The 19,507-nt window shown below is 45.0% G+C and overlaps 1 protein-coding gene across 1 annotated transcript; it reads left to right on the forward strand.

Annotated features, from left to right (window-relative positions):
- Window positions 1-222: 222 nt before the first annotated feature.
- LOC140687508 (cas scaffolding protein family member 4-like) lies at window positions 223-19,355 on the forward strand. Its single transcript, XM_072944639.1, is given in 6 exon segments — window positions 223-228; window positions 439-861; window positions 5,172-5,273; window positions 8,036-8,116; window positions 8,950-9,594; window positions 18,735-19,355. Coding segments are annotated over 6 exon segments (1,878 nt in total).
- The last annotated feature ends 152 nt before the right edge of the window (window positions 19,356-19,507 follow it).

Below are 19,507 nucleotides of genomic sequence, written 5' to 3' on the forward strand. Positions count from 1 at the left end.
TCACAGTAACTCCGTGAGGTAGATAGTACTATTATTCCCATTTTACAGATGGGGAAACTAAGGCCCAATGAGAGTAGCTAGTTTACTCAAGGGCACACAGAACCAGGATTTCAACCCCACTCTGTGCTAGGCTGCGTTCAACTCTAAGTAAGAGTGTCATAGTCACCACAAATTAAATCAGGGCCATGGGACTGTAATTGGGAGGCTGGACCTGGTCTCAGGATGCAGGTAAGGCCTCCCTGAAGATGTGACATTTCACCTGAGCCCCTCACCCCAAGGATGGGTAGAAACCAGTCAAGCAAACAGTAGGGACCAGGGCCTCTGGGGTGGAGGGAAGGGGACAGCAGAGCAGCTGTGATGCTGTTCTAAGCGTGTGGTATCACTGTAGCAGTGGCTGGCAATGGTGATAACCATGAATTCTTTCTCCTGGGCCCCCAGACTCTCTTGGCCAGAGCACTTTATGACAACCACCCTGACTGCTCCGATGAGCTGGCTTTCTACAGAGGAGACATCCTGACCATTTTGGAGCAAAACATGCCAGAAAGTGAGGGCTGGTGGAATTGTTCACTCCATGGCAGGCAAGGTCTGGCTCCTGCCAACCGCCTCCAGTTGCTCAGGGAGGGCCCCACTGACAAGCCCTGCCCATCTTTCCTGAGGGGCCTGGAAGACACTCCCACCAGCGCCCAGGAGACCTACCAGGTGCCCACCCTGCTCAACCCCCTGCCTCCCAGCCCCGTGTATGAGCAGATGAAGAGCTGGGTGGAGGGGCCCCTGTCTCCCACAGTCCAAGTCTGCGAGTTGCCTGACCCACCCACTAGTGCCAAGATCATCTGTGAAAAGACTCTAAGCTTTCCAAAGCAGGTAAGCTGATTTCCGGGTAGAAGAAATAGGTCAAGGGGTATGTAGCTCCCAGAGGCTCAATTATCTTTGACTCATGGGTGTCCATCAAGAGATCAAACATGCAAGATGGGAGCCACACAGTTGGGGTGATTGGGTGAGCTAGTGTTTGGTCCCCACTTGGGTTGGCATTCATACTCTGCACCCCAGCAATTCCCAGCTCTCCACACTTCGCAGGAGACTGAATGCTTAGTCAAGCTGTGTGAAAGCATCACACCATTTACGGCAGTCTTTTTTTACACTAGGAAGGAACACTAGGGTGGCTGCTGGTAAATGGAGGAGTTGAATTTCCATGGGTTCAGAGGCAAGAAATTACTCACCAGATTTAAAATAGATATTCCTTTCAATCCAGAAACTTTACTTCCAGAATTGCTGCAGAAATATACAAGAAGGCAAAAGTATATCTGGATTAGGCAGCCATGGGCATTATAGCATTATTTGTTATAGGGAAAAATCCAAGATGCTTAAACGTGTGTTCATGGGGCATTGGTTACATGAATTTTGGCATAGTCCTTCAACGAATGACTATGCAGTTCTGAAAATAAAAGATGAAATAGTTCTATCAGGTATTTATAAGAGGAAATAGTTCCATTGGGTATTTATAAGAGGGGAGGAAAAGCCATTTCGATAAAAGCCAACCAAATGAACAAAAACTAAAGAAACAATTCTGTGTGTGTGTGTGCATGTGTGCGTGTTCACACACTGACAATAACACACACCGAGAGTGGTTACCCTCAGGCTGTGGGGTTGATTAAGGAGAAAGTGAAGGAAGGCACTAAGCAGGGGCTTTTATTTCATCCACCCCTATGTCCCCAGCATCTAGGACCGTGCCTGGCAGGCAGTGAGTACTTGATAAATACATGATGAACAAAGAGATGGGGAAGGTGATGTGTGTTACATAGAGCATGTATCTCATCTGTAATTTTTTTAAATAGCATTTTTTTTAATTAGAGGAATAGAAGCACTCAGTAGATACAGAATGAAACTTTTTTTTAAAAGAAGGATAGGAATTAATACAAGAGAAAAATAATGCACTGTTTTCCCCCAAGTCCTGGCTTCAGGAGGTGTTAAGAAGGCAGAACAGATCTGCATGGTCTGCAGTCACTGTGGATTTCCTGCCATCACACATTTTGCTTTTGGCTCAAATGACACATCCCACCTGGCCACAGCTCTGGACAGAGATCCTGGTCAGGTCCCTCACCAGAAAGGCCACTCTTCCTAACGCGTGTGCTGGGACCCCAGGGACGTCCTGCTTACCACACAGGCCTCCTCCACACCAGCTCCCAACACTGTCTTCAAGCAGGAAGGTGTTCATGCCTTGAAAGATTTCTGAGTACTTCAGATTTTCTCCCTCCTCAGGCTGCCAGGCAGAAAACCAGGCAGCCGCTGCACAGAACAGCTGCTGCTCAGGCCCCGGCCGCCAACACCAGGAGGAAGCGGTGGGGCCTCTGCCGCCATCCATGGGGTGGGCTCTGAGTTGCTTTTCTGGAACAGCTGGCCCAGGTCTAGGCCGGGTACGCTCAGCTGTCATCTGAGCAGCTGACTCAGAGCAGGGCCCCCGTACTGGCTTCTCCAGAAGCAACAAATGTCCTTAGCTGAAGCAAATTCTTGTTTCTTTTCAAAGCCACTAAAGAAAACAAAACAACAACAACAAAAAACAAAGTCCATTTTCCCCTCCCCCTAAAAGGAAAACCAACCGATGCAGTGTCCATTGTTCCCCAGGTGTCCCTAAACCACATCAAGGGTGCCAAGCTCCTCCGTGGAGCTCCATGAACAAGAGCAGGAATGAATGAAGTCACCAGATCCAACATTAGGCTTCATAGCCCTGGACTCGCTGTCAACTTCTAGACCGACATTGGTATAAAAGGAGAGATGACTTTACTATCTCAGCTTAACTCAGAAAGGGGCCAGGACATTAGCTGTAGGATTTGTCCTGACATGAGCCATGCCAACAGTTTGGGGCCCTCACTGGTACAGGCTGCAGCCATCGGCAGAGACCACAGCCGCATGAGGGGGATTCAGGAGACAGGGGCCCCTCCCCACTCAAGTAGGCTCCTGAAGAGGCCCCAGTAACACATCTGGAAGCTCTCCTGCCCCGTATCCCTGCTCAGGTTCCCCTCCACAGCTGCCCCGTCTCTATTTCTGCTTCCTCCCCAGCCCTTTCCTTTCTTTTATTGCTTTCTCTGTGCTTGCGGGTCTTTTAAAGTAAGAGATGCCACCTGTGGCTTAAAAATCAGGAGTCCCTGCTCCCTCAGCCTCTGGGGAAGCCACAGCCAGGCCGGGTGACTGGAAACGTCACAGCCCCCCCGCATGTCTCTTGCTTGCTCTGTATCAAGAGAGGGTCGGGTCCGGTCATTTCTAAGTTTATCTCGAGTCGTGTCTTTTGGTGATTCTGAATGATTTTACTTCTACCTCTACTACAAGAAGGAAGGAGATAGAAGAAATGCAAGATAAGCAGTTAAGTATCTTCTGATCCACAGAAAAGGCAGACGTCCCCTCCCTGTTCATGTGCTCTAGCAGGGAGCCTTGAGTCTCAGACTGCTGAGAAAATGCCTTCTGAGCAGAAGCTACACCACCACTGACATTGAGCTGTTTTCCAATGGGCATTTCACAGGCTTGGCGCACGGCCCAGGGGGACGCATTTCAGAGATCCCACTTATACATGGGTTGACTATTTCTAGATTAAACTTGGTCAAAAATATTAAAAACCAAGGTGTGGAAATGTGTCATTTCCCTCAAGTGGTCCTCATCGGGGTGTCTGGGTCTCTAGCTGGAAGAGAGCTCTGCTGGTGAGAGATTGAGGCCTCTTTAGATTAGAGCAACTCTTCCTTATACAGATGAGGATGCTGGCTCCCAGGGCCACACGCTGATGAACTCGAGACTAAAGTTTCTTTGTTGTGTCCGTCTGTCTGCCCCCGGGGCTGTCCAGGGCAGTGCCCTTGGTCTTGTTCCCTGGCTCTGAGGCTGACACTGTCTATTCTTCACAATTAACTTTTTCTAAAATTGAAGTGTAGTTGATTTACAACATTGTGTTAGTGTCTAATATACAGCATAATGCTTCAGTTATACATTTATATATTTTTTCTTTTTCAAATTCTTTTTCACTATAAGTTATTACAGGCTATTGAATATAGTTCCCTGTTGTTTATCTATTCTGTATATAGTAGTTTGTATCTACTAGCCCCAAACTTGCAATTTATCCCTCCTCCAGCACAATTAACTTTTTATTGACATTTAACCTGTAGATCCTGAGGGTCTATAACTCAGTGTCTAGTATTCAGATCCAGAAGCAGAACAAAAGTAGCACCCCAGGAGCCCCCTCCCACCTCTCCCAGCCACTCCCCCCCAGGGTAATCGCTATCTTGAGCTTTGTTTTACATTTTTTTTCAACTTCCTTAATATAACATGCTGGCCTCTCTTTAAAAAAAAAAATCACAGCACAAAGAAGATATTTGATTTTTGGTCTAAATTCAGAGAGGATAATCTTTTGTATTTCACGTAAAAAGGGTCAAATTTCCTGATGACATTGCTTTTAGGCCCTTGCGTTCCTGCGCTGGAGTTTCCTTCTGTCTCCCTAAATCTTTTGAAACCATGCTCCTCAAAACATGTTCCTAAATTGATTGCTATCTTGAACCTACATTTTCTAAGAAACATGGGGCATTTTTGAACTGGCTTCTTTCCACCTAAAATTCTAAACACAGGAAATTCCCACTGTTGTCTCCCTAGGTAGATGTGACCCACAAAGTCAGTTGCATAAGTAACATGGGTCTGGAGTGAGAAATGAGGAGACATTGGCAGTGGTACTGCGTTCACAGGGCTCTGCAGTGGGTGAGAGCTTGGTGTGCTCGAGTAAGGGGTGCAGGTGGCAGGGAAGTGGGAAAAGGGAGGATGGCCGAGAGCTGGGGACACATCTTGCACAGTCCCTGGGGTTGGACAGGGCATGGCCTGTGAGGCACTTGGAATTAACCCAGAGTGTAATGGGAACCACTGCAGAGTTTGTCCTCGGACCAGTGAGCCTAAGACCAGCAGGTACCAAGCCTGGCTTACTGGCCCACTGCAGTGAAGGGGAACACAGGGCAGAGGATAAGGGAGCACCCTTAAAGTGCCCCCACCTGTCTCATTCATGGCTGCATCTTCAGCATCGTTAGACACACATGTTATAACCCAGGATTCAGGTCCCTAGAGAACATGAACATCACCTGGGAAACTCTGAGCATGATCCATGGACTCAGCAGTGACATTTCTTTACCTCAGCTCTTCATTTTCTCCTCAAGGCCCTTCTCATGATTCCCAGATCCGCTAGTATCTCGTTGCCAGCTCTGCCTTTCCAAGTGTATGACATACCTGCCCAGAGCTGGTGCCCTCCAGCCCTGAAGGCGAGCCTCCTCTGTGGTCCTGCTCCTCCCAGCCTTCTGCGCCTGAAGTGTGGGGTCTCAGCATCACGCAGATGTTGCATTTCAGCTGTCCACTGGGACATCTCCTAGGGCTTCAGTCCTGACTCCAAAGGACATATCACGACTCGGAAGCCAGCTTTGTGCCCAGGGAGCCCAGACCGGCTCAGGAGAACTATTTGAATTCTGAATATTTTTTATTTGTTTACTTTTCATTTGCAATAGGTACTTTATATCTATGCACACACACACACATATGCACATACACAGATGTGCACATTTAAAAGTAATATCATGAAGGAGATACATCTTTGTCTTAACATCATCTTGGTCATCGTTTATCTTAAGATTGGTTGTCTCTGGTGCAGGGGGAAATCTTAGGGGTTTTTTATTTTTAGCTTATTTGAATGTAACTGGTAGATCAGTTTTGTAAGACATGCTTCATGTAATCAAAAACAACTTCCCTCACTTCTTAGCCCATCACAACTGGCCCTGGCTGCATTCCCCCCGCCCATCAGTGTGTGTCTGAATGGCCTGGGTGCTTTAACCAACCATGCCTGCTTCCTGGAACCACACCTGGAGGCTATGATGTTTGGGGTCTGGGTGGGCCCCAAGCAGCAGGAATGTTAAAGGTCCCAGGTAGTTCTCAAGTGCAGCCAGGGCTGAGAGCCACTGCTCTAGTCTAAATAAAAATTCAGTCTGATTCTGTGACTTCCCGGTCCCTCACAGGTAACAAGAAGTCTCAGTGGAGGAATTTAAATGTCCAGTCCAGGCAATACCCACATTTCCTGTATATTTAAAAGCAAAAGCAGCTGCCCTCCCAGCGTGTTGGCAGAGCCTGGGCCCCTGCTGCAGGACTGAGGATTGGCCACCAGTTCCCTCCCTCTGGTTTCTTCTCATTGGGTGGCCTCAGGCTGAGGGGAGGCAGGCAGGGAGCGAGGACAGAAGTAGGAAGGCCCTGCTGCATGCCTGGTTCTGGTGGAGGGGTGTCACAGTGGTGCTTTGTGGTGGTAGTGAGCATTGAAAGCTCATTCTTTCTCTTCTGGGCCATTCCTGCAAATGCCCCCCCCACCGCACCCCGCACCACCCCCGACCCCTGCACTGGCCTGATTGCTGGACATCTCTTAGCTGCAAGTTCCAAGAGGCCAGCAAATGCTTCTCCCCAGCTGGTGGCTGAAGGCTCCTCCCTGAGCTGAAGGGCAGGCGGTCATCTCCAGCTTCACCCTCCTGAGATGCTCTCACCCTCTCCAGCCTGGCTCCTGCTCCAGCTTCCATGTGGTCCACATCCGGTCCACGGGAAACACACGTGCTCCCTCAGCCCTGATAGACTCCAGCGCACAGGCCAGCGGGACTGGGTGATGAGAATGAGGGTCTTGCCTTGGTCACCACCGTTTGATATAAAGACCCATTTGTACAACTCGCTTCACTTGCCTCACCCTCATCCCGGCCCTGTTGATCTTTTCTTGTTTCATTTGTTCTGACATTTTGTTCACCATGGTTTTTTGTGTTTTTTTTTTTTCAATTGCTTGCGATTAAAAAAAAATTACTAAAAAAAAAAAATTACTGCATCAAATTATCATTTCCCTCGGTGCCTGAGTTTGTGGGGCCCCTCTGTGTTGTGCCAAGAAGGCGCTTTCCTTTCCTCGCCCTGGTCCCGGCCCTGAGATCAAAGCTCTGCAGCACAGCCACCACCTTGTGCTTTGTCATCAGTCTCTCAGCTTTGACTTCCCCCTAGCGGAGGTAGAGCCTGCACACAATGCCCCCGAGATCAGGGGGTACAACTCAAGTCACAGAAGGTCTGCTGGGCACTTTCCACTATGCTCGAAGGGAATGAAAAGCATCTCTTCCTTCGCCAACTGAGGAGGAGAGTGCAGGGGGCACACAGCCCACCTCCCTCCAAAGAGACGCCCCTCCAAACTCCAAATTTTTCTCTCTGTCTTTGCAAAACCTGTTTGAGTGTTCTCTCACCTTGCTCTGGAACGTGCAATCTATTCATCACATCCTCATTTATGTACTTCCTAATTGCTGCATAAAAAACTGCCTATTGTGGGGAGGGTATAGCTCAGTGGTAGAAAGTGTGCTTAGCATGCACGAGGTCCTGGGTTCCACCCCCAGTGCCACCGTTAAAAATAAATAAATGAATGAATATATAAATAAATAAAACTACATTCCCCCCCAAAATAAAACAACAACAAAAAATTTTAAATGCCTATCATCTGTACGGGCAGCATCTTTTGCTCATTACTGGGTGTATAGATGTCACTTGACTCAGCACTGAGGAGGTAGTAGGCACTCAGTATATGTTTGCAGGATGAACACATGAGTTATAAGCACAGGAAAATCTCTATCGAGATAAACAAAACAGACAAGCCATTTTAAGTCCCCATCTTATATTTATTCTTCTTTAATTCATTCTTAAGGTGAACTTACAGAAGGAAATGAACTGCCATTTTTAGCTCAGGCAAATGCAGCTAATTCTCACTATAGAGTGTCCCCACCTTCAATTGAGAAGGTGTCTTTTTAAAAACACAGAGTCCAGTGTTGAAAATATACCCAGTGCAATACACACCTCCATCCACAAAAGCAGCACTACTGAAAGTCCCAAACTCTTCTAGTGATTTGTGTTTTGTTTGGAAACAAATAACAACAAACAAACAAACAAAAAATGCTGGAGTTGGGAGAGTTTGTGATGTGCAGGCATCAGGAAGGAGAAATCTGAGTCATTCTCCTTTGTGGTCTTTCCCCAGGAGCCAGGGAAGCAGCAGCTGCATGACATCCCCCACCAGCCCCCAGAAGGCAGCACTCATTCCCCCACCAGCCAAACAAATGTAAGCATGACAGGCACTGAGAACACATGCTGTGCAAACCTGAGCAGTGTCCGGGAAATGTTATCTTGGTCAAAATTAGGAATGCAGATCCCTTGGAGCAGAACTTATTTCATTGGAGGCAGTGGTGTTCAGGATCAGGATAGGCTGCGTGGTTTGGATCAGTCCTTTGACTTCCCCACATGCCTCAGTTTCTTATTACAGACTTATTGTGGGTATGGACATAATCCCTGCAAAGGACCTAGTACAGTGCCTGGCCCAGCACAAGAGATCAGTAGACTTTAGATGAGTGCTTCTTATTATGATATACTTTGGAGATGTGTGTTAAGGTGGGTTTTTATGTGTATATAGGGGAGGGGCCTTAATTTGAAATCTGTAATCCATGTTTATCACTGGATTCTGTCACACGCATACAATAAACATACATAGGCCCCAACGTGGCATCTCAGCAGGGTCATGAGGGATGCATAGGAGTTTCTTAGATGGAAAGCAAGGTGTTGGGAGGGCATTTAGAGCAGAGGAACCAGTTTGGGCAAACTGTTTGAGTTTGAGTTCAGAGGAAGGTAAACAGCCTGGCTGGCTGGACCTTGAGGAGGGTGGTGGAAGGCATAGTGGAGGTAGAGAGCAAGGAGGCCCAAAAGGAGGCTGGAACCAGATTATGTCTGGCTTGAATGATAATGGCCCCAGGGAACCAATGCAGAAGATTGACCCTGGCAGTGACAATCCGATTTTTAATAAGCACTCTGCCTCAGTATAATACCCATTTGTCAAATGAGTTGCTCACAACTTTTAAAAAATTGCTACCAAACTGGGTGACTTTGTGTGGTTCTTCACAGAGGCAGAATGTTCCCCTGACATCAACCATTGTCTTAAGGAGAGGCAGCTGCAACACACTGCCCAGCCCTCAGAAGTTGGAACAGATTTATGACATGCCAGTGTCTCCACAAAAGGCTGATGGGAGAAACGCATCTCTAACCAGCTGTGTGGAAGAATCAGGGTGCCTAGCTCCCCCCAGGCATATGTCCAGCTTCCACAGTCCTCCAAACAGCAGAGCAAAGCCCCACATGCCTCACCTGCAGAGAAATGTGCCCATGCAGAAAAAGCTCAGCCTTCTAGAGATTCCTTCATATAGCTTTCTGCCAGCCAGGGTCATGCTTCCTTTGGATGAAGGTGTCAGCTACAAGGTTCCTTCAAGCTTTCTGATTCCCCAAGTGGAGCAGCCGAACACCAAGCCGAACATTTATGACATCCCCAAAGCAATGCCAAGTGTTCCTCTGGCTTGAAAAGAGCTGGGGAAAGCTGATGGACCTTCAGAGAATCTCAGGGACCATAATTCCTCATGGTTCTCCAGACGAGCAGCATCAGGGTCTCCTGAACCAGACAGCTCATCTGTTTCCAGTTCTGACAGCAGAGCCAGCATCTTGTCTTCATGCTTCTCAACCTCCACTGACTCTTCATCCAGCTCCTTCTCAGAGGAGTCAGCAAAAGGAACAGAAACACACACACACAATATAAACTTATAAGAAAGAGAATTCAGGACAGACTATGTTTAAATGGATGTAACAGATATATGTATATATGTATAAAAACCTATATTTATCTATATATCTATCTCCACCTCAAGGGACATAGTTGAGGGGAGGGTAGTGTAAAACAGGAAAAAAAAGTTGTGATCCAATGATCCAAATCAGGAAATTCAGAAGCTGTGGTGAAAGAGAAAGGCATGTTTGACTATATTAAAATTAATATAACAAGTTAATGCACATCAGTTTGATGGAACATATCATAAACAGAGGCAAAGCAGTAGACTGGAACATATTTTCAATGTAGATGATTGATAAAATGCTAAATATTAAACTATATCAACAGTTTCTAAGAAATGAATATAGAAATGACAAACAGAAACTAGGAAAATGGACAAAGGATATGAAGGGACAATTTAGAGAAGGTCAAATTGAAATAACAATAAATATGTGAAAAAATATTTAACTTCTCTAGTAGTCAGATAAATACAAATGAAAGTAATGAAGAGATACCATTCCTAATATAAGACTAATAAAAATTAACAAGAGAGGTAACTCCTACCACTGGCAGAAGTGTTGAGGGGAAGGATGCTGGTACATTCAGCAGGAGGACATGTGAGCATTATGTATTTCTGAAAAGCAATCAGGCAGTGATCTTTCAAATGTAAGATACACATGCCCTTCAGCCTAGCAACACAATACTTGGATAAGTAAACCCAAAATTCCAGTAAGAGGAGATAATTGTTCAAGGAGAAAGGTGTTCATGTCAGCATTGTTTGCAACTACACAAATTCGTAAGCAGAATTAATGTCTATGAATAGAGCAATAGTTCACTCGATTGTGAGACACTTAAACCATGGAATATAGGGCAGCTCTTAAAAATGTTTGCTTTAGATATCATTTCTTGTTGACTTTTAGAGATTATCATGATGTATTTTTAAGTGAGAAAAGCAAATACAGAGAAGGGTCTATCTGCATTTTTGTAATTATGACTCCTGTCAACTGAAAAAAATGCACAACTTAAAATTTGAGCATTATGCTTTATTTGGCAGATTTACTGATGATTTAAGCCTGGGATACAAACAGCATCTCAGAGAGCTCTGAGAGACTGTTACACAAAGGTAAGGGAGGAGATATTGAGTTACATGAACACTTTATGTTTTGGATATTAACTCTTTATCAGACAACATTTGCATGTATCTTCCCCATTGCTGTGGTTGTCTTCACATTATTGATGATTTCCTTTACTCTGCAAAATCTTTTAAGTAATTAGGTTACATTTGCTTATTTTTGCTTTTATCTCCCTTGCCTGAGGGACACATCCAAAAAATATTGCCAAGACTTATGTCAAAGCGTGCACTGTCTGTGTATTTTCCTAAGAGTTTTATGTTTTCTGGTCTCATGTTTAGGTCTTTAATCCATCGTGAGTTTATGTTTGCATATAGTGTGAGAAAATTTTCGAATTTCCTTCTTTTTCATGTTAGCTGTCCAGTTTTCCCAAAACCACTTGTTGAAGAGACTATCTTTTCCCTGTTACATATTTTTGCCTCCTTTGTCATAGATTAATTGACCATAATTTTTTGTGTTTATTTCTGGGCTGTCTATTCAGTCCCATTCATCTATGTGTCTGTCATTATAATATACTATACTGTTTTGATTGCTGTGCTTTGTACTATAGTCTGAATTCAGGGAGCATGGCATTTCCAACTTTTTTCTTTTTTTCCCTGCAGTTGCTTTAGCAATTCAGGTTCTTTTGTGTTCCATACAGATTTTAGGAGTATTTGTTGTAGTTCTGTGAAAAGTGTCTTTGGTACTTTGGTAGGGATTGCATTAAACCTGTAGATTACTTTGGGCACTCTGGACATTTTAGTAATATTAATTCTTCCATTCTAGGAACATGGAATATCTTTCCATTTATTCACATCATCTGCAATTTCCTTCATCAATGTCTTACAGTTTTCAGAGCATAGGTCCTTCCCCTTCTTAATAAAGTTTTTTTAATCTAAATATACAGATTTTAATTTTAAACATCTTATTTCCTGAACATTACACCACCCTGTGTTTCCTGTAAGTTAGCAATATATATGCATTTTTATTTTCAAGACAAAAAATTAGAAAACATTTTTTTACATTGTCTGTATTTTCTTTGCTAAATATTAAGGCCTAAGAAATACTGAGAAACAAGAAACATCTCACTAGATATTTCAGAGTAGATATTTTACAGTTAGAAAAATAAAAGCTATCAGAAGCTCTACCCAATACAGTTATTTGCTTTATTTTTGGGGACACTACAAGAGCAAGTTGTCTTATGAAATAAAACTATAATAACTGTTAAAAGTGAAAATTCTTGGACAAATCAGCAGCATGATCACTCTTACATTATTTCTGAAGTGAGAACTTAATTGAAAATACACTTCAAGAACTGAAAATAAATGATTTAGATAAAGCAGTCTTACAATCTTAGCACCCTGGATTTCCATCATCACATATTCTGCTATATTGCAATTGTTTATTAACGTGCTTGTATTTAAGCTGAAGGATAACCAAAGCAGCCTTGTGCTGAGCTGAGCCCTCAGCCCAACGACTTGGCATGCAGTAGGTGCTGGTTAAGTACTCATTTAATGAAGGAATGCATAAATTAATGCAAGGGACCCTTGACCTGTCAGTGTCCCCTAGGAAGCTGTATCATTTTTTTTTTGAGTATTATAAAATGTTGACAGTGATTATGAATGTTGATACTACAACATCTGTCTGAAAACACATATAATCATAACCATGTTCTCCTATTGACAACTAATACCGATAAGTCTGGATGTACCTGATGGTCTGGAGAGTAAAGAGGAAAGTAAACTTCATAGAAATTGTTCCATTAAGTGCACTGAGAGCTTAACTAGCCCTGGTTTTACAAATAATGCACAGATGTCCAGGCTGAAAAATTTAGTATTAGAGCAATAGTAACATTCATAAATAAAGTGATAGATAAGTAAATAAGAGAGAATCATTTGTTTTCATTTTATTTTCCTAATTTATAATTCAAGTCTTAATGTTGAAATCATACATAGTATACCTTTCAATTCAGAGCACAGAGCAGAGCCATATCTGTCAAAAGAATCTGGCTACTTTGTACAGATAGTTAGAGTTCACCGCAGTTCCATAAAGTGGGTGACACTGAGCCCACAGAGATTACATCTTCCTCTAAACATCTTTGTAATGGCTGTGGATTGGAGGGGGAGACATTCATGGAGCTTATTTTTCTGAGGTCTGAGAAGCAGCCAAGAAATCAAACAACATCTGCCAACTTATACTGAATTTGTTTTGAAGAAATGAGAGTTAGCTGGCTCACAGCGCATTGCTGCAGTCAGCGTGCAGAACACAGTGTGGAGAAGTTCAGACACTTGATTCTGGTTCTTTTTGTCCCAGCCATTCTTGGGTGGCGAGCTCAAAGATCTTTCCATAGCAACATGTGAGGATGTAATAACGTACACAAATCCTCCAACTTTCCTGAAAACTGTTCTGGAACCATGGCCACTTAGAGGGACTGACAGGAGGGCTCTTAAAATGTCAGTCTTCAGCTGTAACTCTGTTGGTGGGGCTGAACGCATTGCCCCCAGGAGACTGCCCACTCTGTCGTCCCCATTTGGCGAGAGCACCGACTGCTGGGTCATCACCAAGGCGTGCTGCTGACGCCGAGGGTGTCTTACTGTATTATGCACACGTCTTACACCTCCACATCCTCAAAAATTCCTGCACTTGTGTTTGATCCTTGAAGAAGCACTGTCAAGGAAGGTCTCCATGACCAACAAAGCCAGGTCTTCAACTGAACTATTATTTCTTGAGTCCCTTTTTTTCATTTAGTGCCTGAGCTGAAGCCTTCAAGAGGGAAGCATATTTGTACAAAAGGTTTACCAAGACCTCCAGAAGGTCCACCTCCCTGAACACATTGTTAAATATGTAATCATGTCTGTCATGTAAACTTAAGAAGTGTTTTCATTGCAATAATGGTACCGTGATAAGAAGAGCTACATTTTAAGAGGATGCTAACCTGAATAAATTCTTTACAAGGGATAGAATTTGAGCTAAAAATGACAAACTCCAGCATCTCAAAGTATTTGTTTTGTACTTTTGGGAGTCTCGAAATCTTTTCTGCAAACTGTGACAGTGTGTGCTGTGACCTGAGGGTGAAATAATTGGCATTGTCAGCCATGTAAATATTTGTGATGGCATCGAGAATGATGTGGGCAAGGAAGTTGGCTTTTGCTTTTACAAATGCATTCTGAAGACTGGCAAAGGCCTAGATGTTTCTCACACCGTGACCTTTGCCTGCTGGCTGCAGTGCTGCAAGTCCAGGCAAGAAAAAGTGTGTCCCTCTGGTAATACCAGGGCATTTAGTTCACTGGCACCACACGTTGTTAGGGAAGTTCTCAGATTAACCAGGTCTTTCAAGGCATCTTTAGATTCTGCCTCTTTTGCTTGTTCTAACCTAAGCAAGAGATCACAAAGGAAATTATATCCTTGCCATATCCCAAAATCATCCAGAAGAGTCTGAAAATATCACTGGAATCTTTGAGGAAACAAGAAAGCCCAGCAAACATTTCAACAATTTCTAGGGGAGACAGGTCATGTGATTGCTGCATATTCAGAACACACGTCAATAAACATTCTTTTTCATGAATATACTTCACAATATTGACATTCAGATGGTGACAGGACATGGTCATAAGGACTTTTCTGGCATGCTTCCTCCTAGGCAGGTTATAGGGAAGGCACCAAGGTTATGGCACTGAATAAAAGCTGGAGATCATCTTTTTGAGTCAGCTCCTTGGCCAGAGAAACAAAAGTGCAGAGTTTCACTAAGATCTGTACAAAAACTTCCTGGAGTAGTCCACGATGTTCTGCTAGAGATAGCTCATTCTGTGCACCTCCAACGGCCTCAGGCCCATGTGAAAGGTCAGAAAACAGATACAAACATTTAACTAGGGTGGAAGGCCCCAACATCATTGTCATACAGTCCACGAGGTTCTGACCAGAGAATGCTAGCAAGTTAATTGTTGTCAGAAGCATCCAAGCTCTACTGGCTTTGGAATAGAAAAGAACTAATCTGGCTCTGTATCAGATCTGTGCCTTTGGCTTTAACCCTATGCCCTATTTTCTAGGCTTAGCCTTGCTAGCTCTGTACTCATGTAAAGATAACAAGTTGCAGAAAAGAGAATAACATTTGTTTTGTTAGAGGTTTTGCAGGAGCACCATGAGCTGGCCCACACGGACAGCTGCAGGAACAAAGAATTCCTACACCAAGAAGTTTGCAACAACCACCTACATCCCCTTCCCCCTTTTTTTGTATAAAAGGAGCCTGAATTCTGACTGGGGGAGGATGGTTCTCCAAGACATTAGTCTGCCATCCTCTGTCTGCTGGCTTTCCGAATGAAGTCGCTATTCCTTGCAGCAACACCTCATCTCCTGATTTACTGGCCTGTCATTAGGCGAGCAGAATGAGTTTGGACTCAGTAACAGCTTCTTCAGTATGTTGATTTCCAAGAATTAGACTATGGCCCGACTTGTAGCCTCTGTGGATTTGTTTGATGTGCTCCTTGAAATTTCTGTAATCTTCAGCCATGAGACTTGCGCACTGCAGAAGATCAGAAAATGTTTCCGTCATGGTATTTGGTGGAGCATTTGCAAACACCTGTTAAACACAGGCAGCATCATGTACGGCTTCTCTCCTTGCTCCTGCTGAGCCATGTGCAGGGAGGATGGCACAGCTCAGTGAAGAGACAGTGGAGGTGCATCAGTCCTGAGGCATTGTCTTGGGGACCATGCTCTTCCTGCCTCAGCAGCGCCATGATCCTCTTCATTAAGTTCATCTTGGCTGGTTGGTGATAAAACACTCTAATTTGGAGGGCAGGTGGGCAGGTGGGTGGCAGATGCCGCTGCATGTTAGGGGAAGGCCTTTGGATGGGGATCAGTGCTGTGGCCCTGAGCTGGGGGAACTGGTTGGAGGAGGCAGGCAGTGGCTCAGGCAGCCCGGGCAGTGAGGCAAGGCTCCTCCCTTCTCCCGGCGGGCTCCCTGCTCCCCTGCATCTTCCTCAGTGGGTACCCGCCACCACCTCTGCTGCCTGGCACTGCCTTCTGCCTCTGCCCTCTGCCACCGACTCCCACAGCCACCCTTCTCGGGCTTCTCTGCTCCATCAAGACCAGGCAGCCCTGCAGAGACAGCCTGGAAAGACTTAGTAAAGTTTATTCCTTGGTGTTTTACTTTTGTGATGCAGTTGTTTATGGAATTGTTTCCCTGTTTTCATTTTCTGATCATTCATTATTAATTAGTGTATAGAAGGGCAATATATTTCTGTATATTAATTGATCTTGAATCCTGCAACTTCACTGAATTTATTTACTTTAATAGTGTTTTGGTGGAAATTTTAGGGTTTTCTATATATAGTATCACATCATCTGCAAATTTGGATGCCTTTTATTTCTTTTTCTTATCTGATGGTTGTGCCCAGGGCTTACAATACTATGTTAAATAGTAATGGTGAGAGTGGGCATCCTTGTTTTATTTCTGATTTTAGTGGAAAAGCTTTCAGTTTTTCACCATCCTGTATGTTCACTGTGGGTTTGTTATAAATGGCTTTTACTATGTTGAGTTATGTTCCCTCTACACCACCTTTGTTGAGAGAGTTTTTGTGATGAATAGGTGTTGAATTTGGCAAATGCTTTCTTGCATCTATTGAGATAATCATGAGATTTTTACCCTTTGTTTTGTTAATATGATGCATCCCATTGGTGGATTTGTAGGTATGGGACCATCCTTGCATTTTTGGAATAAACCTGACTTGATCATGGTGGGTGATCCTTTTTATATGTGGTTGAATTCAGTTTGCTAATATTTTCTTGAATGTTTCTGCAAGCATATTCACCAGGAATATTGGCCTGTAATTTTGGCTTTTTTAAATAGTGTCTTTGTCTGGCTTTGGTATCAAGGTGATGGTGGCTTTGTAGAGTGAATTAGGGGGTGTTCCCTGCTTTGTACTTCTCTGTCATAGTTTGAGAAAGGTAGGTATTCGTTCTTGTTTGTATGTTTGGTAGAATTCCCCAGTGAAGCCATTTGTTCCCAGACTTTTGCTTTTTGGAGTTTTTTTTTTTTTTTTTGAGAAAACAGACTGTTAAGTAGAAGACTAGAAATGTAAAGAAATAAGAATTGTTTTGGCTCTAGATTCTGTTGGAATAAGTAACACATGAGTGCGCGTGCACACACACACACTAAAAGAGGCCTAGCAATAGAAGCTTACATGCAAGCACAGTAATTAAGTAGCAGGTCTGATTTCACTAGATACCGGAGAATGGTTTATCAATTTTGTATTAGAGCATCTTAAGCAGGACTTCTTTGGTTTTCACTTGCTAAATAAAGTCAGAAATTTAAAAGTATAGGTTAAGTGTTTAATGCCCAGGGTGGGGTGGAGAATAAAACCTATAATATTGAGATTATTTAGTTTGCTGTCATGTATAAACACATTAAAAACATGTCTTGAATCATTTTTATTTGGAACCCAAAGTGCTTTTTAAATTTAGAAATTAGAAATAAAGTTAAACAAAAGTAGATTGCTAGGAGGTTCTCTCTTAAGCATTTTCATAGCACCCAATATGTTTTGTTTTTCCTCTTTCAGAGATTTCTGATTTACCTTGATAGATTCCAGAAATTGTCAACCATCAGCCAGTTCAGCAAACCTAGATGATGTATTTTGAATTTAATGGAAATATTTATATTTCATGAAGTTTTTGACAAAGCTGTACAATATATCATTGCCATTAATAGTATAGCATTTATCAGACTTTTTCCAACATGATTCTTTGTTTTAATGCTTTTGTTTCTGAAACTAAAATTGTCTTCACTTACTTTATACCTCAAAATAACTGTTCTTCCAATTTAATTCACAACATTTATGGAGTTCCTATTACATGCTCCACGTGCGGTACTCACCAACAATCTTACTGTAGGACATTATTATGGGAAAGCACATACGGTGTCTTTGATTTTCCTTATGTGCTTTGAAAGTGCAAATTATCTAGATAATCGTAAAAATGACAAGCATTTATTGAATCATCCTGTGCCAAGCATGGGAGCAAGCAGGGCATATCACTGAAGCCTGAATAGAGACCATCACAGAGGGAACTACCGATATGTGCTGCCTCATTTATGAGGAAAGTGAGACCCAGAGCTAGCGAGTAACTTAGTGACACAGCTAGTAAGTGGTGGGCGTGACAGCTGAACCCAGGAAGGTTTACTCCAAACACTACCTTATTTCATTCTGCATTCTTTTTGTAAATACAGAAAGACACGCATGAAAGAAAACTGTCTAAATGGTGGTTGCATTTAACAGACCGCTCAGTCCAGTCAGTGGTGGCTCCAGTGGCCTGATGCGGGGTCTTAGGGCTGGGCTCGCTCCTCCTCCACTGTCACACTGACAAGATGATTTCACATATAAGTGATTCCATTTTAAAAAAAATTTTTTTCTTTTCTTAATATTTTCTTTTTTAAATTTTATTTTATTGAGTTATAGTCAGTTTACCATGTGTCAGTCTCCAGTGTAGAGCACAATTTTTCAGTTATACGTGAACATACACGTATTCATTGTCGCAAACTTTTTCACCGTGAGCTACCACAAGATCTTGTATATATTTCCCTGTGCTTTACAGTGTAGTCTTGTCTAGTCTGTATATGCCTGTCAGTATCTACAAATTATATTATATATTCCTGATATTAATCCTGTGTTTGTTATCTGTGATAGAGTTGTCTTCTTAAAATATATGATTTGTCTTTTAATTCTGTTTATGATGAACCTGCAGTGTGAGACAAAAGGAAAAAAAGATTCAGGTCCAAAGGCAGCCCCCCCACCCCCACCCCATTCACCGGAAAGCTGAGGGCAGGGCCCCTGTGTAAGCAGGAGAACTAGCAAGAGGCCCTCGGTGAGGGGATCCGGCCTTGGCACGTGGCCACTCCAGTGCCAGGCCGGCCCCTCCCACGTCCCTCAGGCGCGGGACCGCGCGCGGCGCTCCCGGCGGGTGGCAGAGCCCCTCCCCCACCCCTAAAGCGTTCCCCGCAGGTGGAAGGTCAGCGGCCTCGCGAGAGAGGCGGCGGTTGCGCGCCCAACGGCTCGGGCTCTGTCTCGCCCCTCGGCCCACGCCCCTCCCGGGTCCCCGCCAAGGCCTCGCTCTTCTGTGGAGCCCCGCGCAGTGGGCCCCGGCGCTCGGGCTGCTCTCCGAGCTCCCAGCCCACCCGGAGCAGCGCGCCGCCGCACCGCCGGAGTGCGGGCTCTGCCGGCCGAAGCCGCAGGCTGCTGAGGGGACTCGGGGCGCGCCCTCCCTGCCTGGCTCGCTTGCCGCCTGGCTCGCTTGCCGCCTCCCCCCGCCGGCGGGAGCGATGTGCCGCCGCCGCTGCTCTCGCCGCGGCTGATGCAGCCCCCGCCGGTGATACAGACCCGCTGCTGCCCCGCGGCTTGCTCCCGCGGCCGCTGCCTTCGCCGCCGCCGCCACTGCAGCCCCCGCCGCTACCGATGCCGCCGCCGCCGCCGCTGCTCTCGCCGCGGCTGATGCAGCCCCCGCCGGTGATGCAGACCCGCTGCTGCCCCGCGGCTTGCTCCCGCGGCCGCTGCCTTCGCCGCCGCCGCCGCTGCAGCCCCCGCCGCTACCGATGCCGCCGCCGCCGCTGCTCTCGCCGCGGCTGATGCAGCCCCCGCCGGTGATGCAGACCCGCTGCTGCCCCGCGGCTTGCTCCCGCGGCCGCTGCCTTCGCCGCCGCCGCCGCTGCAGCCCCCGCCGCTACCGATGCCGCCGCCGCCGCTGCTCTCGCCGCGGCTGATGCAGCCCCCGCCGGTGA

This window comes from Vicugna pacos, chromosome 19, assembly GCF_048564905.1.
Source record: "Vicugna pacos chromosome 19, VicPac4, whole genome shotgun sequence".
Lineage (NCBI taxonomy): Eukaryota > Metazoa > Chordata > Mammalia > Artiodactyla > Camelidae > Vicugna > Vicugna pacos.